Consider the following 23746-nt stretch of genomic DNA (forward strand, 5'->3'; position numbering starts at 1 on the left):
CCTGCCAATCCATGAGCATGGGAGATCTTTCCATCTTCTGAGGTCTTCTTCAATTTCTTTCTTCAGTGTCTTGAAGTTCTTATTGTACAGATCTTTTACTTGCTTGATTAAAGTCACACCGAGGTACTTTATATTATTTGGGTCTATTATGAAGGGTGTCGTTTCCCTAATTTCTTTCTCGGCTTGTTTCTCTTTTGTGTAGAGGAAGGCTACTGATTTATTTGAGTTAATTTTATACCCAGCCACTTTGCTGAAGTTGTTTATCAGCTTTAGTAGTTCTCTGGTGGAACTTTTGGGATCACTTAAATAAACTATCATATCATCTGCAAATAGTGATATTTTGACTTCTTCTTTTCCGATCTGTATCCCCTTGACCTCCTTTTTTGTCTGATTGCTCTGACTAGAACTTCAAGAACTATATTGAATAAGTAGGGAGAGAGTGGACAGCCTTGTCTAGTACCTGATTTTAGTGGGATTGCTTCAAGTTTCTCTCCATTTAGTTTAATGTTAGCAACTGGTTTGCTGTATATGGCTTTTACTATCTTTAGGTATGGGCCTTGAATTCCTATTCTTTCCAGGACTTTTATCATGAAGGGGTGTTGAATTTTGTCAAATGCTTTCTCAGCATCTAATGAAATGATCATGTGGTTTTGTTCTTTCAGTTTGTTTATATAATGGATCATGTTGGTGGTTTTCCGTATATTAAACCATCCCTGCATGCCTGGGATGAAGCCTACTTGATCATGGTGGATGATTGTTTTGATGTGCTCTTGGATTCAGTTTGCCAGAATTTTATTGAGTATTTTAGCGTCGATATTCATAAGGGAAATTGGTCTGAAGTTCTCTTTCTTTGTTGGGTCTTTGTGTGGTTTAGGTATAAGTGTAATAGTGGCTTCATAGAAGGAATTCGGGAGTGATCCATCTGTTTCAATTTTGTGGAATAGTTTGGTTAATATTGGTATGAGGTCTTCTATGAAGGTTTGATATAATTCTGCACTAAACCCGTCTGGACCTGGGCTCTTTTTGGTTGGGAGACCTTTAATGACTGCTTCTATTTCGTTAGGAGTTATGGGGATGTTTCACTGGTTTGTCTAGTCCTGATTTAACTTCGGTACCTGGTATTTGTCTAGGATATTGTCCATTTCCTGTAGATTTTCAAGTTTTGTTGAATATAGGCTTTTATAGTAAGATCTGATGATTTTTTGAATTTCCTCTGAATCTGTAGTTATGTCTCCCTTTTCATTTCTGATTTTGTTAATTTGAACACACTCTCTGGGTCCTCTCGTTAGTCTGGCTAAGGGTTTATCTATCTTGTTGATTTTCTCAAAGAACCAACTTTTGGTTCTCTTGATTCTTTCTATGGTCCTTTTTGTTTCTACTTGGTTGATTTCAGCTCTGAGTTTGATTATTTCCTGTCTTCTACTCCTCCTTGGTGTATTTGCTTCTTTTTGCTCTAGAGCTTTTAGGTGTGCTGTCAAGCTGCTGACATATGCTCTTTCCTGTTTATTTCTGCAGGCACACAGCGCTATGAGTTTTCCTCTTAGCACAGCTTTCATTGTGTCCCATAAGTTTGGGTATGTTGTACCTTCATTTTCATTAAATTCTAAAAAGTTTTTAATTTCTTTCTTTATTTCTTCCTTGACTAGGTTATCATTGAGTAGAGCATTATTCAATTTCCACGTATATGTGGGCATTCTTCCCTTATTGTTATTGACCAGTTTTAGGCCGTGGTGGTCTGATAGCACGCATGGGATTATTTCTATCTTTCTGTACCTGTTGAGGCCCGTTTTTTGACCAACTATATGGTCAATTATGGAGAAAGTACCATGAGGAGCTGAGAAGACGGTATATCCTTTTGCTTTAGGATAGAATGTTCTATAAATATCCGTTAAGTCCATTTGGCTCATGACTTCTCTTAGTCTGCCTACGTCTCTGTTTAATTTCTGTTTCCATGATCTGTCCATTGATGAGAGTGGGGTGTTGAAATCTCCCACTATTATTGTGTGAGGTGCAATGTGTGTTTTGAGCTTTAGTAAGGTTTCTTTTACGTATGTAGGTGCCCTTGTATTTGGGGCATAGATATTTAGGATTGAGAGTTCATCTTGGTGGATTTTTCCTTTGATGAATATGAAGTGTCCTCCCTTATCTTTTTGGATGACTTTTAATTGAAAATTGATTTTATTTGATATTAGAATGGCTACTCCAGCTTGCTTCTTCTGACCATTTGCTTGGAAAGTTGTTTTTCCAGCCTTTCACTCTGAGGTAGTGTCTGTCTTTGTCTCTGAGGTGTGTTTCCTGTAGGCAGCAGAATGCAAGGTCCTCGTTGCGTATCCAGTTTGTTAATCTATGTCTTTTTATTGGGGAGTTGAGGCCATTGATGTTGAGAGATATTAAGGAATAGTGATTATTGCTTCCTGTTATATTCATATTTGGATGTGAGGTTATGTTTGTGTGCTTTTCTTCTCTTTGTTTTGTTGCCAAGACGATTAGTTTCTTGCTTCTTTTAGGGTATAGCTTGCCTCCTTATGTTGGGCTTTACCCTTTATTATCCTTTGTAGTGCTGGATTTGTAGAAAGATATTGTGTAAATTTGGTTTTGTCATGGAATATCTTGGTTTCTCCATCTATGTTAATTGAGAGTTTTGCAGGATACAGTAACCTGGGCTGGCACTTGTGTTCTCTTAGGGTCTGTATGACATCTGTCCAGGATCTTCTGGCCTTCATAGTTTCTGGCGAAAAGTCTGGTGTGATTCTGATAGGTCTGCCTTTATATGTTACTTGACCTTTTTCCCTTACTGCTTTTAATATTCTTTCTTTATGTTTTGCGTTTGGTGTTTTGACTATTATGTGACAGGAGGTGTTTCTTTTCTGGTCCAATCTATTTGGAGTTCTGTAGGCTTCTTGTATGCCTATGGCTATCTCTTTTTTTAGGTTAGGGAAGTTTTCTTCTATGATTTTGTTGAAGATATTTACTGGTCCTTTGAGCTGGGAGTCTTCACTCTCTTCTATACTTATTATCCTTAGGTTTGATCTTCTCATTGAGTCCTGGATTTCCTGTATGTTTTGGACCAGTAGCTTTTTCTGCTTTACATTGCCTTTGACATTGAGTCAATGATTTCTATGGATTCTTCAGCTCCCGAGATTCTCTCTTCCATTTCTTGTATTCTGTTGGTGAAGCTTGTATCTACAGCTCCTTGTCTCTTCTTTTGATTTTCTATATCCAGGGTTGTTTCCATGTGCTCTTTCTTGGTTGCTTCTATTTCCATTTTAATTCCTTCAACTGTTTGATTGTGTTTTCCTGGAATTCTTTCAGGGATTTTTGTGTTTCCTCTCTAAGGGTTTCTACTTGTTTATTTATGTTTTCCTTGAATTCTTTCAATCATTTTTGCGATTCCTCTCTGTAGGCTTCTACTTGTTCTCCTAGTGAGTTCTTCACGTCTTTCTTGAAGTCCTCCAGCATCATGATCAAATATGCTTTTGAAACTATATCTTGCTTTTCTGGTGTGTTTGGATATTCTATGTTTATTTTGGTGGGAGAATTGGGCTCCGATGATGCCATGTAGTCTTGGTTTCTGTTGCTTGTGTTCCTGTGCTTGCCCCTTGCCATCAGATTATCTCTAGTGTTACTTTGTTCTGCTATTTCTGACAGTGGCAAGACTGTCCTATAAGCCTGTGTGTCAGGAGTGCTGTAGACCTGTTTTCCTGTTTTCTTTCAGCCAGTTATGGGGACAGAGTGTTCTGCTTTCGGGCGTGTAGTCTTTCCTCTCTATAGGTCTTCAGCTGTTCCTGTGGGCCTTTGTCTTGAGTTCACCAGGCAGGTCACTTGCAGCAGAAAAGTTGGTCTTACCTGTGGTCCCGAGGCTCAAGTTTGCTCGCGGGGTGCTGCCCACGAGCTCTCTGCGGCGGCAGCAACCAGGAAGATATGCGCCGCCCTTTCCGGGAGCTTCTGTGCACTAGGGTTCCAGATGGCGTTTGGTGTTTTCCTCTGGTGTCCGAGATGTGTGTGCAGAGTGCAGTCTCCTCTGGTTTCCCTGGCGTGTCTGTCTCTCTGAAGGTTTAGCTCTCCCTCCATGGGATTTGGGTGCAGAGAACTGTTTATCCTGTCTCCTTCAGGTTCCGGCAGTGTCTCAGGCGCAGGGGTCCTGCCGCTCCTGGGCCCTCCCTTATGGGAGCCCAGAGGCCTTATACAGTTTCCTCTTGGGCCAGGTATGTGGGCAGGGGTGGGCAGTGTTGGTGGTCTCCTCCGCTCTGCAGCTTCAGGAGTGCCCACTTGACCAGGCGGTGAGGTCTCTCTCCCACGGGGTTTTCGATTAATTTTCACCTTCACAGAATCCAGAAGCATCTAAGAATCAAGACTCCAAACACTGCAGTGAAGGAATGGTTAGTTTAGGTTAGTCTCTAGATGTGACTGTGGCAGATTATTTTGATGAAGTTGTTGAGCTGGGACTGTTCTTCCACTGTTGGTAGCACCATCCTCTGGGCCATACAAAAAGGACAAATTGAGCTAAGCAAAAGCATCAATCACTCTCTGCTTCTATAGTGGACACAATGTGACCAGATAATTCACTCTCCCGTTACTCTGGTTTCCCTAAAATACTTTATTATAGCCTTGAAATAAATTCCCTTAGTTTACTTTTGTCAGCATATCTTATCACAGAAACTGAAAAGTTACCATACAGCAAGGTGTTATCTATGGTAGCCTACTTAGTTTTGCAGGCAGAGTATATAAAGTCTTTTTTAAATTTTTAATTACTATTAATGAGACCTGACACATTATAAAATGTTGCATGTACTAGAGACAATGCAATCTATGTTGTAACAGGCTTAGGGATGTGAGTGTCCACACAGATATAAATTTATTCTACTATCACTGAGATTTCCTTTTGTAAGTTTCTCTAGAACAAGAACACATAAAGAATAGACAGACAGATTTACATTTGTAAACAGCTATGGATGGGAGATGGTTTAGTGGACGAGCTGCATGGCGTGTAGGTGTAATAAACAGTTTATATTTCTGTATTCTACATGAAAATGTTTGGCAGTAGTGGTGGTTCATCTATAATTCCTATAATGTAGAGTCAAATAGACAGGGTTACTAGAAATACTTGTTAGGTAGAATAGATTAATTGGTAATTCCAATTCTAGTGAAATACCTAGCTTAAAAAAAACAAGAAAAAAGAGAGAGAACTGAGGATACCAGCTATAAACAACTATGTGTACCCATACACATATGAACACATATATTTTCTTACATATACTACAAAGAGTTACATACAGAAAAAGAAGTATAGATACACAGACAGACACAAATGGATAAAGCAATATGAGGGAAGGAAATTTTGATCTTAGGAATGCAAACATAAATGGTGCATTTTGCACTTTAACTCAGTCTAAGAAAGACTCTCTGGTGTAATATTGATAACTTCACATATCTAAATGGAAGGTTACAAAATTCTATTTATTTAGATGGATATGGGTTATATTTTCAGAGATTTCATTGCCATTAATCCACATGGTAAAGTGTGAAGCAAGGTAAAGTGTGATTCATATTTTTATTTGAAGAAAGAAGAGGATGTGAAAGATTACTATTACCAACACTCAATAATGAAAGTAACACATTGAAATTGAAAGTAGATTTGAGCACATTACCACTTTCATCTCCAGGTGAAACCTAAATTACGTCTGCCACAAAATCCTTCCAAGACCATATAGAAATTTCTGAGACACAGACTACAGATATAGCTCAGGTGGTAGAGTGCTTACCTAAGCTTTAAGGAAGGGCTGTGCACCATCCCTAATACTACATAGAGTAAGCAGAGTTAACATATGTCTGCAACCAGCACTGGAGAGAGAGAGATGGGATGTTCAGAAATTTATAGTCATTCTTGCCTATATACAGAGTTCAAAGGCCAACCAGTTAATCAGCGAGTAAAGGTACTTACCAAGTTTGATGACCTAAATTCAATTCCTTTGATTTTAAAAACAAATTTTGGAATATGGATGTCCTTTATTTCCCTACCACACACTTACAGATGTGTATATACATATAAATATTTGTTTGTTTATTAGGTTTTTCGAGACAAGTTTTCTATATGTCTCTGATTATCTTGGAACTCATTCTGTAGACCATGCTGGCCTTGAATTCATAGAGATTTGCCTGCCTTTATCTCCCTAGTGCTGGTATCAAAGGCATACGCCACCACTGTCCATCTGATTTATTTATTATTTTACCAGGATGAGAATTTATTTTTTTCTGTGGACCTGTGGCATTGACAAACCTTATGCCTGTGGAGGCCAAAATTGCCTTTTACATCCCTAGAACTTGAGATTCAGATAGTTGCAAGTCTCCATGGGAACAGTTAAATCTAATTCTAATGCAAGAAGAGCAAGAAGTCAACTACTAAGTCATCTCTCCACCCTCGTAAAAAGAGAGCCTAACAACGAGCACTCAAGAGGGAAAGAAAATAAACACTGGTAAGACCACTGCAAAACCCACACAACATCACCGTTCTCTTCTCAGAATATAATTTATAATTTTACTTGAAAGTGTCCCTTTCTCTGCATGCCACAGAGATAACAATGAACCTTAAGGGAGAAAATGGCTCGTTCTGGAACCAAGTCTTCTGCCCATACACTTCAATGAGAAAACAATACAAAATCTTCTTTTCTCTTAAGCCAGCCACTGAGATAGGATCTTATGTGTGCAGGCTGCCCTTGGACTCATGGTGCAGCTGCCAAAGATTGTGAGTTCCTAATACTCCTGATTTCCTATATAAAGTGCAAAAGTCACCAGGTTGTACCGACTTATCTCTTTTCTATGGGGCTACAGATGAAACGCATTGTCTTCTTTCATGCTATACAAGCATACTGCTAACTGAACTAAACCTCAGCAGTCAGTTCATGACCTCAGGGTCCAGTATTCATCCGCCTGCTGACCCTATGACAACCGTAGTAAAAGACAGCCTACACATCCTAGACATAAAACATTTTTTAAATCACACAGCTGCCAAATATTATTCAGTATATGTGGAATCTATTCCACCACCTTGCTAGACCATAAAATAGATTTTCTGGCTCTCTTTGATCATGCTATTTACTTTAAAGCAAGGGGAAAAAGAAAAACACCTCTGCACAAAGCTACATAAAAGGTAAAGGATAGAGTGAACTGAGGATAAAACACAGTCAAGTATTTTTTTCTAGATGTCATAAATATGGTTGGAAAAAGCAGGAGGAAGATTGATGGTAGATGGGATACTGTGTAAATCACAGCTAATGCAAGAAGTGTAGTGGCCTGGAATTGGTCAAGCATGCTCCCACAAACAGAGAATTCCTATCCTAAAATCAGCTTGCTGTGGTAGGTATTACAGATTGAGATGCACTCCTCTCTAAGCAGCTAGGTTGGCACTCTTCTGAGAAATAACAGCTGCTGGTAGAACTAATAGATTTTCAAGGAGTTAGAAATTGCTTTACACCAACTGTCTTCCTTCCCATTGTAAAGGTTAAAGTGAAGGTAGGCCCTATAACCTAGGTCCTGGAATAATTTCTAACAGTCAAATAATTTGATTTAACCATAATATCTGTTCTAAGACATATCTATTCATCTTTGATTTTGCTAATGTGACTTTTCTATCTGTGTTTGAGTGAGTTTGTAAAATTTATTAACTTTTTTCAAAGACTATACTCTAATTGACTAATATAATATACTTATAATTTCTATCTCATTCATTTCTACTCTATCGTTTATTGTTTCTTGATGCCCATTTGGATTGAGTTTGGCTTTTTGTTTTTCTAAAGATTTAAGGAACATCATTTGGTTGTTTACCTTAGATATAATTTTCTGTGAGTACTTATCACTATATAATTTGCTCTAAGAATTGACTGCTTGAGCTGTGTCCCAGAAAACTGGGCAAGTTGTACTATTAATTTTAGTTGTTACTATGGACTTCAAATTTTTATTCTCTGATTTCCTTTTTTTTTTTTCTTTTCTTTTTTTCGGAGCTGAGGACAGAACCCAGGGCCTTCCGCTTGCTAGGCAAGCGCTCTACCACTGAGCTAAATCCCCAACCCCTCTTCTCTGATTTCTTATATTCGTTCACTCAATTTTTTTCATTAAAAGAATATTGCAGCTTTAAATGGTCTTAGCAAGCTTTATTCATATATTTTACATATATCTAACAATATTAATCAAAAGGAAACCTACTCGCACAGCCTGGGGAGATAGCTCCATGATAGAAATTCTTGCAATGTACACATGAGAACCTGAGTTTATATCCCTGGAACTCATGAAAATGCTAGGGGTCATGGTGACCTATCTCTAATACCAGGATGGGGAGGTAATAGGAACACACATGAACTCCTGCATCTCTGTTCATACATGAGCCCACGAGCTCACATATATTAAACATATATGAAAATGGAAAAGTACAGTACTCTGTCTCCAAAAAAGTTCAGATTTTGTAATATTTCTTGCTTTCCAGTCCTGCTTTTATTCCAGTAAGCTCTTCAGATGCCTCTAGAATAGCATCAACATGGTTTCCTGGCTTGATTGTTGAATAGGAGTCAAACATCAGGGCAGATGTTAAGAAAAATTCTTATACTGAATTGACTTTATGATTTACACCAACCTTTCTCTCTCTCTCTCTTTCTTTCTTTCCTTCTTTCTTTTTCTCACAGCACTGGGTACTAGACTGACCAGTTAAAAGACTAGAATGAGTCTTGGGGAACTGGTCGATTTCTTAAAGGAATCTGGTGGGTAGAAGAGCTACTGGAAGATTGATGTAATAATGTAGTCCTCTATTACCTGTGACTAAATCATAGAAGCCCAGGCTAAGCTAATGTTTCTTACTGTCAAAGTTTATGAAAAGTTAATAAACATCACTTCAAAATGATGGGAGATATCAGAAGACCATACACAAGTAGAAAGGCATTTATGTGGTATTAATAGTATGATACTATTTAAGTGGCTTTAATCCTGGAAAATTTAATTTGTCAACATATATAGATTTACCAGAAATGACCCCTGAGACAAAATATGACTTTTTTTACACATGTATATTTTATTACAATAAAAATATAAGTAAATTGGTGCACTCTTTAGAGGAACATGTTTTGAGTTCAGTTAATCTGGGTATTGAAAATATGTAGACTTTTTATTCTTTTCAAGCATGCTGTTGGATAACTACAGTGTTTTCCTTTTATTTTTCCTTTTTTTAATACTCATCAAAGAGAATTATATGCCTGCAGAATTTAGCTTTAATAGTCAGTTATTTCTTGTATTTTTCTTTAAAAAGTAAAACTTTATTTTGTTTGTCCTCCATTCTGATTTGAAATAGCCACAGCAACAGATAAACAGTAACTACCATCTGTGATTACTATTATTAATAAGAATAATCATAATAATACCAATCAGATGTAAAAGAGACAGATATAAAAAAATTAATCTTGATTCTGTGTGGAGACAATTTACAGCTCTTGAAATAAGAGCCATAATAACAGAGTAGAATGACTAGGATCCTGTTCTGGAGAACCAATTGTCTGGGGCAATGAAAAGAAACAGTTATACAACATGGATGATGAGAGGGAATGCTCCAGAGTATCCTGTCATGAATACTCAGAAAGCTCTTTCTGCAATATCTGCTTTCCTTTGGGTTACTTTGGGGTACGTATGATTTTGTGTGTGTGTGTGTGTGTGTGTGTGTGTGTGTGTGTGTGTGTGTGTGTGTGTGTGTTCATGCAGTAATATGTAGAGGCCAGAGGATAACTTAAAATGTTTTTCCTCATATTTTGTGACATAACATCACTAATTGACATGGAACTCACTACTTTGGCTAGGCTAGATGGCCAGAGATCCCTGGACATATACTGTCTCCTTGTTCACTATGCCTGGAACAAGAGCAAATGTCATAAGATTTTTTTTCTCCATCTTTATTATTTTGGCTATTTCTCATTGCAACTTCTTTACATTTCAATTGTTATCCCCTTTCCCGGTTTCCAGGCCAATATCCTCCTAACCCCTCCTATCCTTTTCCATGAGTGTTCCCCTCCGTATCCTCCGCAACCCGTTACCGCCCTTCCCCCAAAATTACCATTCACTGGGGGTACAATCTTGGCAAGAACAAGGGCTTCCCCTTCCACTGGTGCCCTTACTAGGCTATTCATAGCTACCTGTGAAGTTGGAGCCCAGGGTCAGTCCATGTGTAGTCTTTGGGTAGTGGCTTAGTCCCTGGAAGCTCTGGATGGGTGGCATTGTTTTTGATATGGGATCTCAAGTCCCTTCCAGCTTTTTCACTCCTTACTCTGATTCCTTCATCGGGTGTCACATTCTCAGTTCAGTGGTTTGCCACTGGCACTCGCCTATGTATTTGCCATATTCTGGCTGTGCTGTCAGGCGAGATCTACATCTGGTTCCTATCAGCCTGCACTTGTTTGCTTCATTCATCTTCTCTAGTTTTGTTTGGTGGCTGTATATGTATGGGACACAGGTAGGGCAGGCTCAGAATAGGCATTCCTTCAGTCTCTGTTCTAAACTTTGCCTCCCTATTCCCTGCCAAGGGTATTCTTGCCCCCCCTTTTTTTCTCTGTTTTCTTTTTTTTTCTTTTTTTTTTCTTTTTTTCAGAGCTAGGGACTGAACCCAGGGCCTTGAGCTTGCTAGGCAAGCGCTCTACCACTGAGCTAAATCCCCAATCACTCTTGTTCCCCTTTTAAAGAAGGAGTGAAGCATTCACATTTTGGTCATATTTCTTGAGTTTCACAAGTTCTGTGCATGTAGGATAATTCGAGCATTTGGGCTAATAGCCACTTAACAATGAGTGCATACCATGTGTGTTTTTCTGTGATTGGGTTACCTCACTCAGGATGATATTTTATAGTTCCATCCATTTGCCTATGAATTTCATAAAGTTATTGTTTTTGATAGTGGAGTAGTATTCCATTGTGTAGATGTACCACATTTTCTGCATCCATTCCTCTGTAGAAGGGCATCTGGGTTCTTTCTAGCTTCTGCCTATTATAAATAAGGATACTGTGAACATAGTGGAGCATGTGTCTTTGTTATTTGTTGGAGCATCTTTTGGATATATGCCCAAGAGAGATATAGCTGGGTCCTCAGGTAGTACAATGTCAGATTTTCTGAGGAACCTCCAGACTGATTTCCAGAATGGTTGTATCAGTCTGCAATCCCACCAACAATGGAGGAGTGTTCCTCTTTCTCCACGTCCTTGACAGCATCGGTTGTCGCCAGTTTTTGATTTAAGCCATTCTGACTGGTGTGAGGTGGCATCTCAGGGCTGTTTTGATTTGCATTTCCCTTATGACTAAAGATGTTTAACATTTCTTTTTGTGCTTCTAAGTCATTCGGCATTCCTCAGCTGTTAATTGTTTGTTTAGCTCTGAACCGCATTTTTTTTTTATAAACTTGAGTATTTCTTATTTATATTTCAAGGGTTATTCCCTTTCCCGGTTTCCAGGCCAACATCCCCCTAACCCCTCCTCCTCCTCTTCTTAATGGGTGTTCCTCTTCCCATCCTCCCCCCATTGCCGCCCTCCCTCCCCCCAACAATCACGTTCACTGGGGGTTCAGTCTTAGCAGGACCCAGGGCTTCCCCTCACACTGGTGATCTTACTAGGATATTCATTGCTACATATGAGGTCAGAGTCCAGGGTCAGTCCGTGTATAGTCTTTCGGTAGTGGCTTAGTCCCTGGAAGCTCTGGTTGCTTGGCATTGTTGTTCATATTGGTTCTCCAGCCCCATCAAGCTCTTCCAGTTCTTTCTCTGATTCGTTCAATGGGGGTCCCGCTCTCAGTTCAGTGGTCTGCTGCTGGCATTTTTTAAACAGGGTTATTTGTCTCCCTACAGTCTAACTTTGTGAGTTCTTTGTATATTTTGGATATAAGGCCTCTATCAGTTGTAGGATTGGTAAAGACCTTTTCCCAATCTGTTGGTTGCCGTTTTGACACAAAAACAGTGTCCTTTGCCTCACAGAATGTATGCGGTTTTATGAGATCCGATTTGTCAATTCTTGATCTTAGAGCATAAGTCATTGTTGTTTTGTTCAGGAAATTTTCTCCAGTGCCCATGTGTTCAAAATTCTTCCCCACTTTTTCTTCTATTAGTTTGAGTATATCTGGTTTGATATGGAGGTCCTTGATCCACATGGACTTAAATTTTGTACAGGGTGATGAGAATGAATACATCTTCCTTCTTCTACATACTGACCTCCAGTTGAACCGGCACCATTTGCTGAAAATGTTATCTTTTTTCCTTTGGATGGTTTTGGCTCCTTTGTCAAAAATCAAGTGACCAATAATCGATCATAAAACAGGCCTCAACAGATACTGAAAGACAGAAATAATCACACGCGTCCTATCAGACCACCACCACTAAAGCTGGTCTTCAATAACAATAAGGAAAGAACACCCACATATACATGGATGTCATACAATGCACTACTCAATGATGACCTGGTTAAGGAAGAAATAAAGAAAGAAATTAAAGACTTCTTAGAATTTAATGAAAATGAAGGTACAACATACCCAAACTTATGGGACACAATGAAAGCTGTGCTAAGAGGAAAACTCATAGCGCTGAGTGCCTGCAGAAAGAAACAGCAGAGAGCATATACTAGCAGCTTGATAGCACACCTAAAAGCTCTAGAACAAAAAGAAGCAAATATACCCAGGAGGAGTAGAAGGCAGGAAATAATCTAACTCATAGCTAAAATCCACCAAGTAGAAAAATAAAGGAGTATACAAAGAATCAACAAAACCAAAAGTTGGTTCTTTGAGAAAATCAACAAGATAGATAATCCCTTAGCCACACTTAACAAAGGACACAGAGAGTGTGTCCAAATTAACAAAAGTCTGAATTGAAAAGGGAGACATAACAACAGAAACAGAGGAAATTCAAAAAATCAACAGATCCTACTACAAAAGCCTATATTAAAAAAACTTGAAAATCTTCAGGAAATGGAAAGTTTCCTAAACAGATACCAGTCACCAAAGTTAAATCATGAACAGATAAACCATTTAAAGAAGGACATAACTCCTAATGAAATAGAAGCAGTCTTTAAAAGTCTCCCAACCGAAAGGAGCCCAGGTCCAGATGGGTTCAGTGCAGAGTTTTATCAGACTTTCATGAAAGACCTCATACCAATACTATTCAAACTATTCCACAGAATTGAAACAGATGGAGCGCTACCAAATTCCTTCTATGAAGCCACAATTACTCTTAGACCCAAAGACCCAACAAACACAAAGACCCAACAAAGAAAGAAAACTTCAGACCAATTTCCCTTATGAATATCAACGCTAAAATACTCAATAAAATTTTTGCAAACTGAATCCAAGAGCACATCAAAACAAATCATCCATCATAATCAAGTAGGCTTCATCCCAGGCATGCAGGGATAGTTTAATATATGGAAAACCATCAATGTAGTCCACTATAAACAAACTAAAGATAAAAAACACATGATCATTTCATTAGATGCTAAGAAAACATTTGACAAAAATCAACACCCCTTCATGATAAAAGTCCTGGAAAAAATATGAATTCACGGCCCATACCTAAACATAGTAAAAGCCATATACAGCAAACCAGTAGCTAACATTAAACTAAATGGAGAGAAACTTGAAGCAATCCCACTAAAATCAGGACTAGACAAGGCTGCCCACTCTCTCCCTACTTATTCAATATAGTTCTCGAAGTCTTAGCCAGAGCAATCAGACAACAAAAGGAGATTAAAGGGATACAGATTGGAAAATAAGAAGTCAAAATATTTGCAGATGATATGATAGTATATTTAAGTGATCCCAAAAGTTCCACCAGAGAACTATGAAGCCTAATAAACACCTTCAGCAAAGTGGCTGGGTAGAAAATTAACTCAAATAAATCACTAGCCTTCCTCTACACAAAAGAGAAACAAGCTGAGAAAGGGCAACCACACCCTTCATAATAGTCCCAAATAATATAAAGTACCTCAGAGTGACTTTAATCAAGCAAGTGAAAGATCTGTATGATAAGAACTTCAAACCTTTGAAGAAAGAAATTGAAGATCTCAGAAGATGGAAAGATCTCCCATGCTCACGGATTGGCAGGATTATTATAGTAAAAATGGTCATTTTACCAATAATGATCTACAGATTCAATGCTATCCCCATCAAAATTCCCATCCAATTCTTCAGAGAGTTAGACAGAACAATTTGCAAATTCATCTGGATTAACAAAATACCCAGGATAGCTAAAACTGTCCTCAACAATAAAAGGACTTCCGGGGGAATCACTATCCCTGAACTCAAGCAGTATTATAGAACAATAGTGATAAAAAAAGTGTATGGTATTGGTACAGGGACAGGCAGATCGACCAGTGGAATAGAATTGAAGACCCAGAAATATGATTTTTTTTTAACGAGGGTTTCATTTCCCACTCAATCTCAAATCTTTGTGCTGGAATAGCAAACACTTTGACCTACTGAGCATGTCTCTAGCCCATTTCCTTCATGCTCTAATATTATAACTCAAAACTTGTGGTTTTAATTTGAACTATGATACATGCCCATGCACGTAACACAGGCACAGAATTGTAGCTTTGGAAGTACCCAACACAATTAATCATCATCAATTAGTCTCTTCATGTGTCTCAGCCCAAGCCTAGCTTCTAATACTTTGTAGAAGGAAATTTCCTCTTTCTCATTTAGTCCCTGCGGATTATAGAAGGCTGTCTTCACCGACCAGACATCACTGGTACTTGGTAATCCATTCTCTTCAATAGTAACAAGTCTATCTCAAGTTGATTGCCTGGAATCCCTCATTTAATTGTAATATGTGGACACTCAAAACAGGTAGAAACATCAGTCAGTCTTTCTCATCTATATTAGTTGTTTTTCTATTGCTGTGATAAAACAGTATGACCAAGGAAATTATTTTTTAAAAAGCATTTAATTGGCATTATGGCTTCAGAGCATTATGCTCGTGAAGGTAAAACAAAGGCATAGCATCAGGAATATCTGTAATTTCTCAGCTCACACACACAAGCAAGAAGGTGGGAAAGCAGTAGCAAAGTGAAATTCTTTCTAATATTTAATGCTCATCCCCATGGCAAACCACCTTCCTAGGCCATACCTCCCAATCTTTTCTAAATATTTGCACCAACTGGACAGGGAATATTCAAACAACAAAGCTATACAGACCTTTCTCACTTAAACTAACACATTCTACTTCCAGATGCCCATAGACTTTTGAACATATCTCATAATGCAACATTCATTTTTGTCAACATCCAAAATCCCTACAGCTATTCATAATCTCTATACTTTTACGTTCCAAATTCTTCTCTGTTCCTAAAAGCAATTTCTGTAAAATCAAAAGAAGATTACATATGTCCATCGTACAATATTATAGAATATGCATTACCGTTCCGAAAGGGAGGAATGGAAACATAATAAGGAAATAATGAACTACTTCAGGGGAGAAAATCACAAGGGAAAACTCCAAATCCTATAGCCTCATGTTGACTATCTTTCCAGTTTTGCTGTGGCAAAATGAAGAACTCTCTCAATCAGATTCTGCAAGGCATTCTCAGGTCTCTTAGTCAAATATCCCATGGCTCTGACACCTCTAACATTTTGAGGTACTCAACATAATCTAGGTCATACTTTCACAGCTTTAAGAATAGTCTTTCAGGGCCTCATGCCATTTCAGGGGCTTTGTACATGGTCTTCACTTTAACATGTTTTTTTAACTAATTATCTTTAAGAGTGTAAGAATATGGGGCTGGGGATTTAGCTCAGTGGTTAGAGTGCTTACCTAGGAAGCGCAAGGCCCTGGGTTCGGTCCCCAGCTCCGAAAAAAAGAACCAAAAAAAAAAAAAAAAGAATGTTCCATAAAACTTTTACTCTTATATCCTCTATAAAACTAAAACAGGAAATACACAGGCAATAGTACTAGGATGACTGCCCACATTCAAGTTCCTTTTCTTTCTCATTTCATTTTAGGAGCAGAGAACCCATTCCTAATGCTGTAATTCTTCAAAATAATCTTTCATATTGTGGTGACCCCAATTATAAAATTATTTCATTGTTAATTCATAATTATAATTTTATACTGCCATAAATAGTAGTGTAAATATCTAATATGTAAGATATCTGATATGTGATCCTGTGCAAGGTCGACTCCCAGAAGTGTCAGGGCTCATGTTGAGAACCATTTCCCTCAGGCCTTTTCACAAAGTGGAAGTTTAGGTGAGTGAGGTCTTGCTCTGAGGGAATTCTTCCTTTATTACAGTGCAAATTTGGTCTGCTCTTAATTTTTTTTAACACAGGCCTTGGCACCAAAATTACATTACCTAAAGCCTCTTTTCTCTTCAATCTGTACCCTTTTTATTTCTTTCTGACTTTTCTATTTTTACTGTAGACCTACATAGTTGATGTTTACATATAGCAACATAATAGAGCCAATATTAGACTGTCCGGAAATCTTCTCTGCCAAATACCTTAGTCCATTACTTTTTAAATTTAGCCTCAAGGACATTTTTAGGACAAAGCAGAAAGCAGCCACATCCTTTGCCAAAATATGACATGAATGGTTTCTATAACAGTTTCTATTATGGTTCCCGTCAACCTCGTTAACTGGGACTCCATAGACTACATTGCTTTCATCACTACTGTCTTCTCAATTCCTAGGATGGACCATTGAGCTTTCAATTATTTTTCTGTCCAAAGTTCCAAAGTCTTCTCCATTCCTCCAAGAAAGCACTCCCAGATTTGTAAAAGCAAGAGCCTACTTCCTGATCTGATTTATCACATACTTTTATGTTGCCATGATAGAAACATCATGACAAAGGCAGCTTGAGTTTACATTTTTTGAACCACCATATTGTTTTAATCATTTTCTCCCTTCTATAGTACATAAAGGAACTTTAGGAAAGAAATTTTTATTTTGTTGACAGTTGATAAACATCACTGCAAAGGCTTGGTATTGGGATCATGAGGCAGCTGGTCATATTGCATTTGTATTAAGGATGCACCCAGAAAGGGATGGAAGTTGGTGCTTAGCTCGCCTATTCCTTATTGTGCTGTTAAGAATTCTATTCAATAGAACTGTGATACTTGCTTTATTCTCTCCTCAATTAACCTAATCTGGAAATTACAGCAGAGGGGTTTATCTCTGTGCCAAGAAGTTTATCTCTAAGATGAACTATCTACTATTAGCTATCTACTATTAGCTATTGCATATGCACTGAAACTCTGACTCTGGTTATGGCAGGTAGGTAGGTAGAGAGTGATAAATAGAATACTGGTAGATAGATAGATGATAGTGAGAAAGAATATGTCAGGAATGCACTGAAAGTAAACTAGCCAATGAGCTATAATTTTCATAATATCACATGTCACATGTTTTCATTCTTCGGTGTGTGATTCAGGCTGTCATCTCTGTAAAATTAATACATAATAACTCAATGAACTTCTACCATGGATTCACCAATGTACCTTAGTAATAAACATAAACCTTCCTTTAAACATCAAGATAAGTTCAAAGTTGTCCACTTTATTTCTCAATATATAATATATTTTTATTGAATGACAGCGATTTGTGTTAATTATATCATATTTATGTACAGTTACATTGTACTGGCTAGTTTCATATGAACCTGACATATGCAAGAGTGGTCAGAAAGGGTGGATGTTTAACATAATTGAGAAAATGCCTCTGCATGACATTACCAACATTGGTGGGGTCTCAGATGAATATTGTTTCAACAATTTTAACAATATGAGTTTATATCATTTTATTTTAGGAGTTAAAATTCTATGGAATTAGTTTATTCATTAGACTTTATAAAAGAGTTCAATCCTATTTCAAAAAACAAAGCACACATTTCTCTGGAAACATAATTGTTATCAACAAGTTGGTTTGGGAAATTATTCCCCGAAAGACTCACAGTCACTGAGCATAATTTAATTGGTAATAGGAGAATAATTCCCAAGTTGGAAAATTCTTAGAAAATAACTAAAAACCAAGTTGTTTCTTCTAGTATATTAAGAATGAATGGAGGGAAATGAAACAACTTTCCCCAGGTCACAGAAAGAATCATTGGGAAGAATTTTCAGGACATCCAACCAGTCAGTTCTTTTCTTTCTTTTAAAGACTAAATGCTAATGATACTAATCTTACTATATATAGTTAGTAAACACAGTTGGATTAAGCATGTTTCCTGGAAGTACCCTATAATAGAAATGTGAGTTACTGCTCTTTAAGAAAATAGGGCATTCATTTCCCCATTTTTAAAAGTAAGAGTATAGAAGATGGAAGAAATCATATAATTTCTCTGCTTAGTTCCTTTTCTGCTGTTAGAATCTATAAGAAATAATGTAATTATGTTGGAAAATTTCTCATAGGACAAATGCTTTTCAAGTCTTCCTGTTGATTCCTGTGCTTTATTTAGGATGATATACAGAATTAAACTGCATGTGAAGTTGAATAAATATGTTTTCCCCAAGTTATTACACTAGTTCGGAATATACTCTACGGAGTCCCTTGCAACTCTAATATTTATCTTTAATCCTGCACATCTGTGAGTCAGTATGTGCACTTCAGAATACAGTCACCTTAGAGGCCTGAGATAGCACTGCATCCCCTCGAACTAGAACTACATGTGTTTATACCATGAAACTTGAACCTCTGAAAGAAAGGTAGACTGTTTGAAGTGTGAGCCACCTCTCCAGCCTGGTCTTGGTTTCTGCCCCACACTTGCAGTCCTACTGCTTCTTGTGTAGTGGGCACAATTGCCCTGTTTTACTGTCACATTTTAATTCACAACACTAAATTGCCTACTACCAAAAGTAACTTTCAAGTGGAGATCTCTCTACATTTCAAAACCAAATTCTTACCTCTTACCCATATCTTATATTCTTCCATGTCTTCTCCTTTTGTTCTTATTAAAAGGGTGTAATGTGTGTGATTTCATCCATATTAAAAGTTTCCAGACAATTTTTGTATGTATATATGAATTTTATGCTATTCAGGGTTGTCTAGAGAAACAACGTTCAGAAAATATAAATATAGGATTTATTTGAGTAGTTTACAGGCTGTGGTCCAACTGGTCCAACAACGGCTGTCTACTAACAGAAATTCAAATAATACAGTAATCCATGAAGCTGGATGTCTCAGCTGCTTTTCAGTAAATGTCACAATTCCAAAGATGTAAGCTCTAATGCCAGCGGATGGACTTTTCAGCAAGAGTGCTTACTGGGAGATAAACAATAAAATCTCCCATCTTTCATGCCCCCCTATATAGGCTGCCCTGAGAACCGATGGTCCAGATCAAAGTTGGATCTTTCTAGGGAAAAGTATGAATTAAAGGGTGGGTATGCCCACTTCAAAAGATTTAATTAAGAAAATTGCCTTACAGGTTTATCCAGCTGCTTGGGTTTTAGTTCATTTGAGACGTAGTCAAGTTGGGAACAAAGAATAGCTGTCATAAATGTTTGTGCATATCCTTGTGCATATGTTTTTGCATGTATCTTGAGGCCAGGTGATGATAACCCAATTGACATTATGCTGATGTCATTCATCTTCTTTTTCCATTGGAGATTTAAAAAAGTGTATGTGTGTATTAGGGAAATACCTTTGCATTTGAGTATAAGTGTTTATGGGAGCTAGTAGAGAGCATAGGATCCCCCAAAATTAGGTTCAAATGTGGTTATGAATATCTAATATGGATTATGTGAACTTAACTTAGACTTTCTGGAAGAACAGAATACGCTCTGAATTTCTGAGCCATCTTTCCAACCTTCTTTTTGTTCCAGTGAAAGGACTCTCATTGGCCTGGCACTCTCTGAGTAGGCTAGGCTCTCTATTCAGCAAGGTATAGGGGTCCATCTCTCTCTGCCTCACAAGTACTGGAATTATAAGAATGTGCTAGCATACCCAGAATTTCTTTGTCACCTCAGGCTTAATACTCAGATAATTATGCTTACATGATATAGCTTCACCCTTGATAATGATTCATCATTTTACAGTTGCTTATCATTTGTAGCTGTTGTTTTTACCCCGATACTAAATGGATTTTTAACAACTTAACCTCTAGTGCTGTGTTTGTATTGAACTTGCAGAGGTATTTTGTTTTTGTCAAAATTTCTTCTACAGTAGAGTATAATAACTGTTTACATTTATCTTTTGCTGCATATCAAAAGTAGTATGAGAATGATTTAAAGTTTAAAATGGGTATATATAATATGGAAATTCTGTACCATATTATATATGAAAGTTGAGCATCTTTGACTGACATAATTAAGAAAGTAGTTTGAAAAGTCTCCCTACAGATGAGGAAAAAATACTGTATTTGACAATTTAAAATAATTAATAAACATTAAATACACAGTATAAAACTTGTGGACTAAGAATTCAAAAGCATAGTTCCTAAAATTATTTACTTCTTATTAAACAGAGGTAAAACCCTATAAGATATGAAAGTCTCTGGTTCTTCTATAAGGAATACAATGCTTTCATCCCATTGTCTGTATATTATTTCTAAATATCATGCACTTAGGTGGAGACCCCATTGTACTTTGATTGCCTACAGTTTATATATACTTCCTTTTTCTTTACTTCTAACTTCTACAGTTTTGCATTGTTGTCTGTGCAGAGGATAAGATCTGGATGACGATTCAGCACAACATCACAGAGCTGACTCAAGTACAGGGTTCTAATGCAGAGAAACCCTATTCTATGACCTTAAACTATGGTGGCAGTATGGACCAGCTGGTGGCTCTGATTGATGGCTCAGAGTACTGTGAACAGGAGGTGACATACCACTGCAGGAGATCTCGCCTGCTGAACACACCAGGTAAGGTTCTACACTTCTTCATGGCACCTTGAAACCTACAAGAGAATATACTGGCTATATTTTTCCTGATACAAGGTAGAGTCACTGGAGAAGTGGGAGACTCAATTTAAAAGATGTCTTGAAAGGATATAATTCTTAATGACTGATATTGGAAGCCCAACCAATTACATATGGTACTGTCACTGAGTTATATAAGAAAAAAACATGAAAATATATTTCAGGCACTCATGGTGACGGGTTTCAACTCTCAACTCAGGCAGCAGTGATCGGAATCTTATGACGGTACAGTATCACCAAAGAAAAATTTAAACAAGTTTTGTTGATAGTATTAATTTCTGCATGCACATAAGAGGGATAGAAAGGCAGACAGAGTCAGAGAGACAGAGACTGGGATTATAGAGGCTGCCATAGCTTGCAATTTGCCATTAACTGCTAGTTTGAATGCAAGAAAATGAAATGTTTCGAATATCATTTGGAGGTGGATTTAAGTTGGTAAGAAGGTGTTATGGAAGAAGTCTTCTTGCCATAGCATTTCCTCTGTACTTTAGAAAGCAGATAACATAGGGCGGAAGTAAAGGAGCCAAGTTGAGAGAAAAAGAAAGAAACATACAAATGGCAATGGAGACAATGAGATCCTCCTTGTACTTCACTCTCCTATTTCAAAGCACTCTACTCTTTGTTACATACTGTGCAAAGCTCCATCTGAATTCTTAGGGTTTTTTTCAAATCCTACTTTATTTAGGAATGTTAAATACTTCAACCTCCCTTCAACTCAACCAACCAGAGGTTGAAGGAAAAGAAGTTAATGGGAAAAGGATGTTGTAGACCTGTTTAGAAGTAGTTCTATGGGGATGGCTGCATTCTTTGTTGTCATGATACCAGCAGTGCAGTTCCACAGCAAACACCAACCCAGAGTAAGTAGTGGCAGCAAGAAAAAGCAGAAATAACAAAATTCTGCCAAATCAGCATTAATCTGCAGAAGCAGCCATAATCAGCTGAAATATCATTAGAAGTTATTTGCTGTATTTCTTACTACTAAGTGAAGACCACAAAGACCAGTGAAGACCAGCTAAGTATTATACTACTGTGAATGAAAGAACTTCATTTATTGTAGATTTCCATTCATATTATTTCTAAATATCATGTACCCTGTTGTATGTCTGCTTTTAGCAAAACATCACATGCCCTCTCATAAGACAGCTTTCAGAAAAATCATGTGTTTAAGAAAACCAGATGTTTTTACTTCATCCACAAATCAATGAATACTTATAAAGAGCATGTAATTGTATGATTTTCCTTATTGTGTAGAAAAATAAAGATGGAGAGGACAAAATAGCCAAGGCCACAAAATGGTCAATATGTCTTAAATTGTGCAAATTCCTGAGAAATATGAAAGTGTTGTAGCACTCATCTTTATGGAACAGTCTCGGGATCCCACAGCAATTCCTTAGCTCTATCTTCAAGCTCTAGGATTTGCTTGATTATCTTCATTAAGACACATTTCGAGCAGAGGGATGACAGGCAAGGGGAATCCATGCATGGTGTACCACTGTTTTTTTTTCAGGCAGTTGGTCATTTAACATTCTTGTTTTCTAACTGTAACAGTGATATTTCACTCCCAAACTACCCATAACTTCCAGCTTAGGTGATATGCTATGTCTGTAATGAAAGCTGTGTCCTGGAAACTCCATGCTTCTGTAGTCCACAGGAAATACACCCTGGAACTCCCATCGATTCTTGCATTTGCTCTGGTATATTTGCTGCTGCTTGCCATAGCTTTATGCAAAGATTAAGTCATTGCTACAGAGTAGCATTTCACATCCTTGAAGTAGCCAGAGTGTAGTGCTCCAGAGCACATTTCCCTGAGGGAAAAAGTAGCCTTTTATATCTGGATTAGGATACAGTGGACCCTGGCTGAGTTTGAGATACTTTTCATGCAACATCACCTTGCAAGAATTCTGCCTCTGGACAGAGTCAAGGAACCAGTAAATGATGAGTATAGGAAATGAAGTAGGACTCAATTTAGGCAATATTTACATGTAAAGGACAGAGCAATCATTACTAAAGCTATGGCCTTTCTGATGGATCAATAACCTGGTCAGCTACCTCTTTGCATCCGTTACTTTTCTCCTCCACGTGACAAAAATATCTGACAGAAAGATTTTTGAGAGGAAGGGTTTAATTTGGTCCTTGGTACAGGTGATGCAGCCTATCAAGGCAGAGGAGGTATGAAGTAGATTTGTTTATGGGTAAGGAGTATGTAGGTGGTCAGATGGAAGCAGTACATAAAAGTTAGCAAAGGCTTAGGTTAGAATCAGTGCCAAACTATGTTTTGCTCCATACCTGAGTCTTAACAACCCATTCCTTCCAGGAGGTTCCACCTCTTGAGTGTTCTACCACCTCTATCAGAGCCCCAGCCAGGAAGTCAAGTGTTCAGACATATGGCTTATAAAGAAAAAGAAAAAAAGAAAAGAAAAATTCCTCTTGGAAGACAAGATAGACAAAGCCTTGAAATGATGATGGTCTTAAAGGGAAGCCTCCTAAAGCTCTCCAGAATAAATGGACATTAAACATCCTAGCTATCACCAAGTTCCCTTCCGTTAGATATTGGTGTTAATACTTTGAATCTGTTTGTCCAGATTCGAAAGGGCCTTGCCTCCAATTGGTTTTCTGATCTATCAATAAAGATGCCACCAGCCAATGGCTGAGCATAGGTCAGGACTCTGAGAGTTGCAAGGGTAGGAAGAGTGAGAATCGCCATGAGTAGGGGAAGAAGGGAACACAGTATTGACAGGAAATAGAGCCATCCAGCCATGTAGATTTTCAAGTAAGTGGCCAATGGGGCCATTTCACTGTTTGGGCCTGGAGTGTAAGGGGAAGGTTTGGGAATGCCCAGCCTTTG

At 37.8% G+C, this 23746-nt stretch overlaps 1 protein-coding gene across 3 annotated transcripts in view; it reads left to right on the forward strand.

Annotated features, from left to right (window-relative positions):
- Positions 1-23746, forward strand: part of Cntnap5b (contactin associated protein family member 5B) — a 903684-nt gene that overhangs the window by 584390 nt on the left and 295548 nt on the right. For all 3 annotated transcript variants that reach the window (XM_087580549.1, NM_001047873.2, XM_087580550.1), the window contains 1 exon segment: positions 20644-20844. In XM_087580549.1, the coding sequence (XP_087436675.1) occupies positions 20644-20844 (201 nt within the window).

Source organism: Rattus norvegicus, chromosome 13, assembly GCF_021556685.1.
Source record: "Rattus norvegicus strain SHRSP/BbbUtx chromosome 13, alternate assembly SHRSP_T2T, whole genome shotgun sequence".
NCBI lineage: Eukaryota > Metazoa > Chordata > Mammalia > Rodentia > Muridae > Rattus > Rattus norvegicus.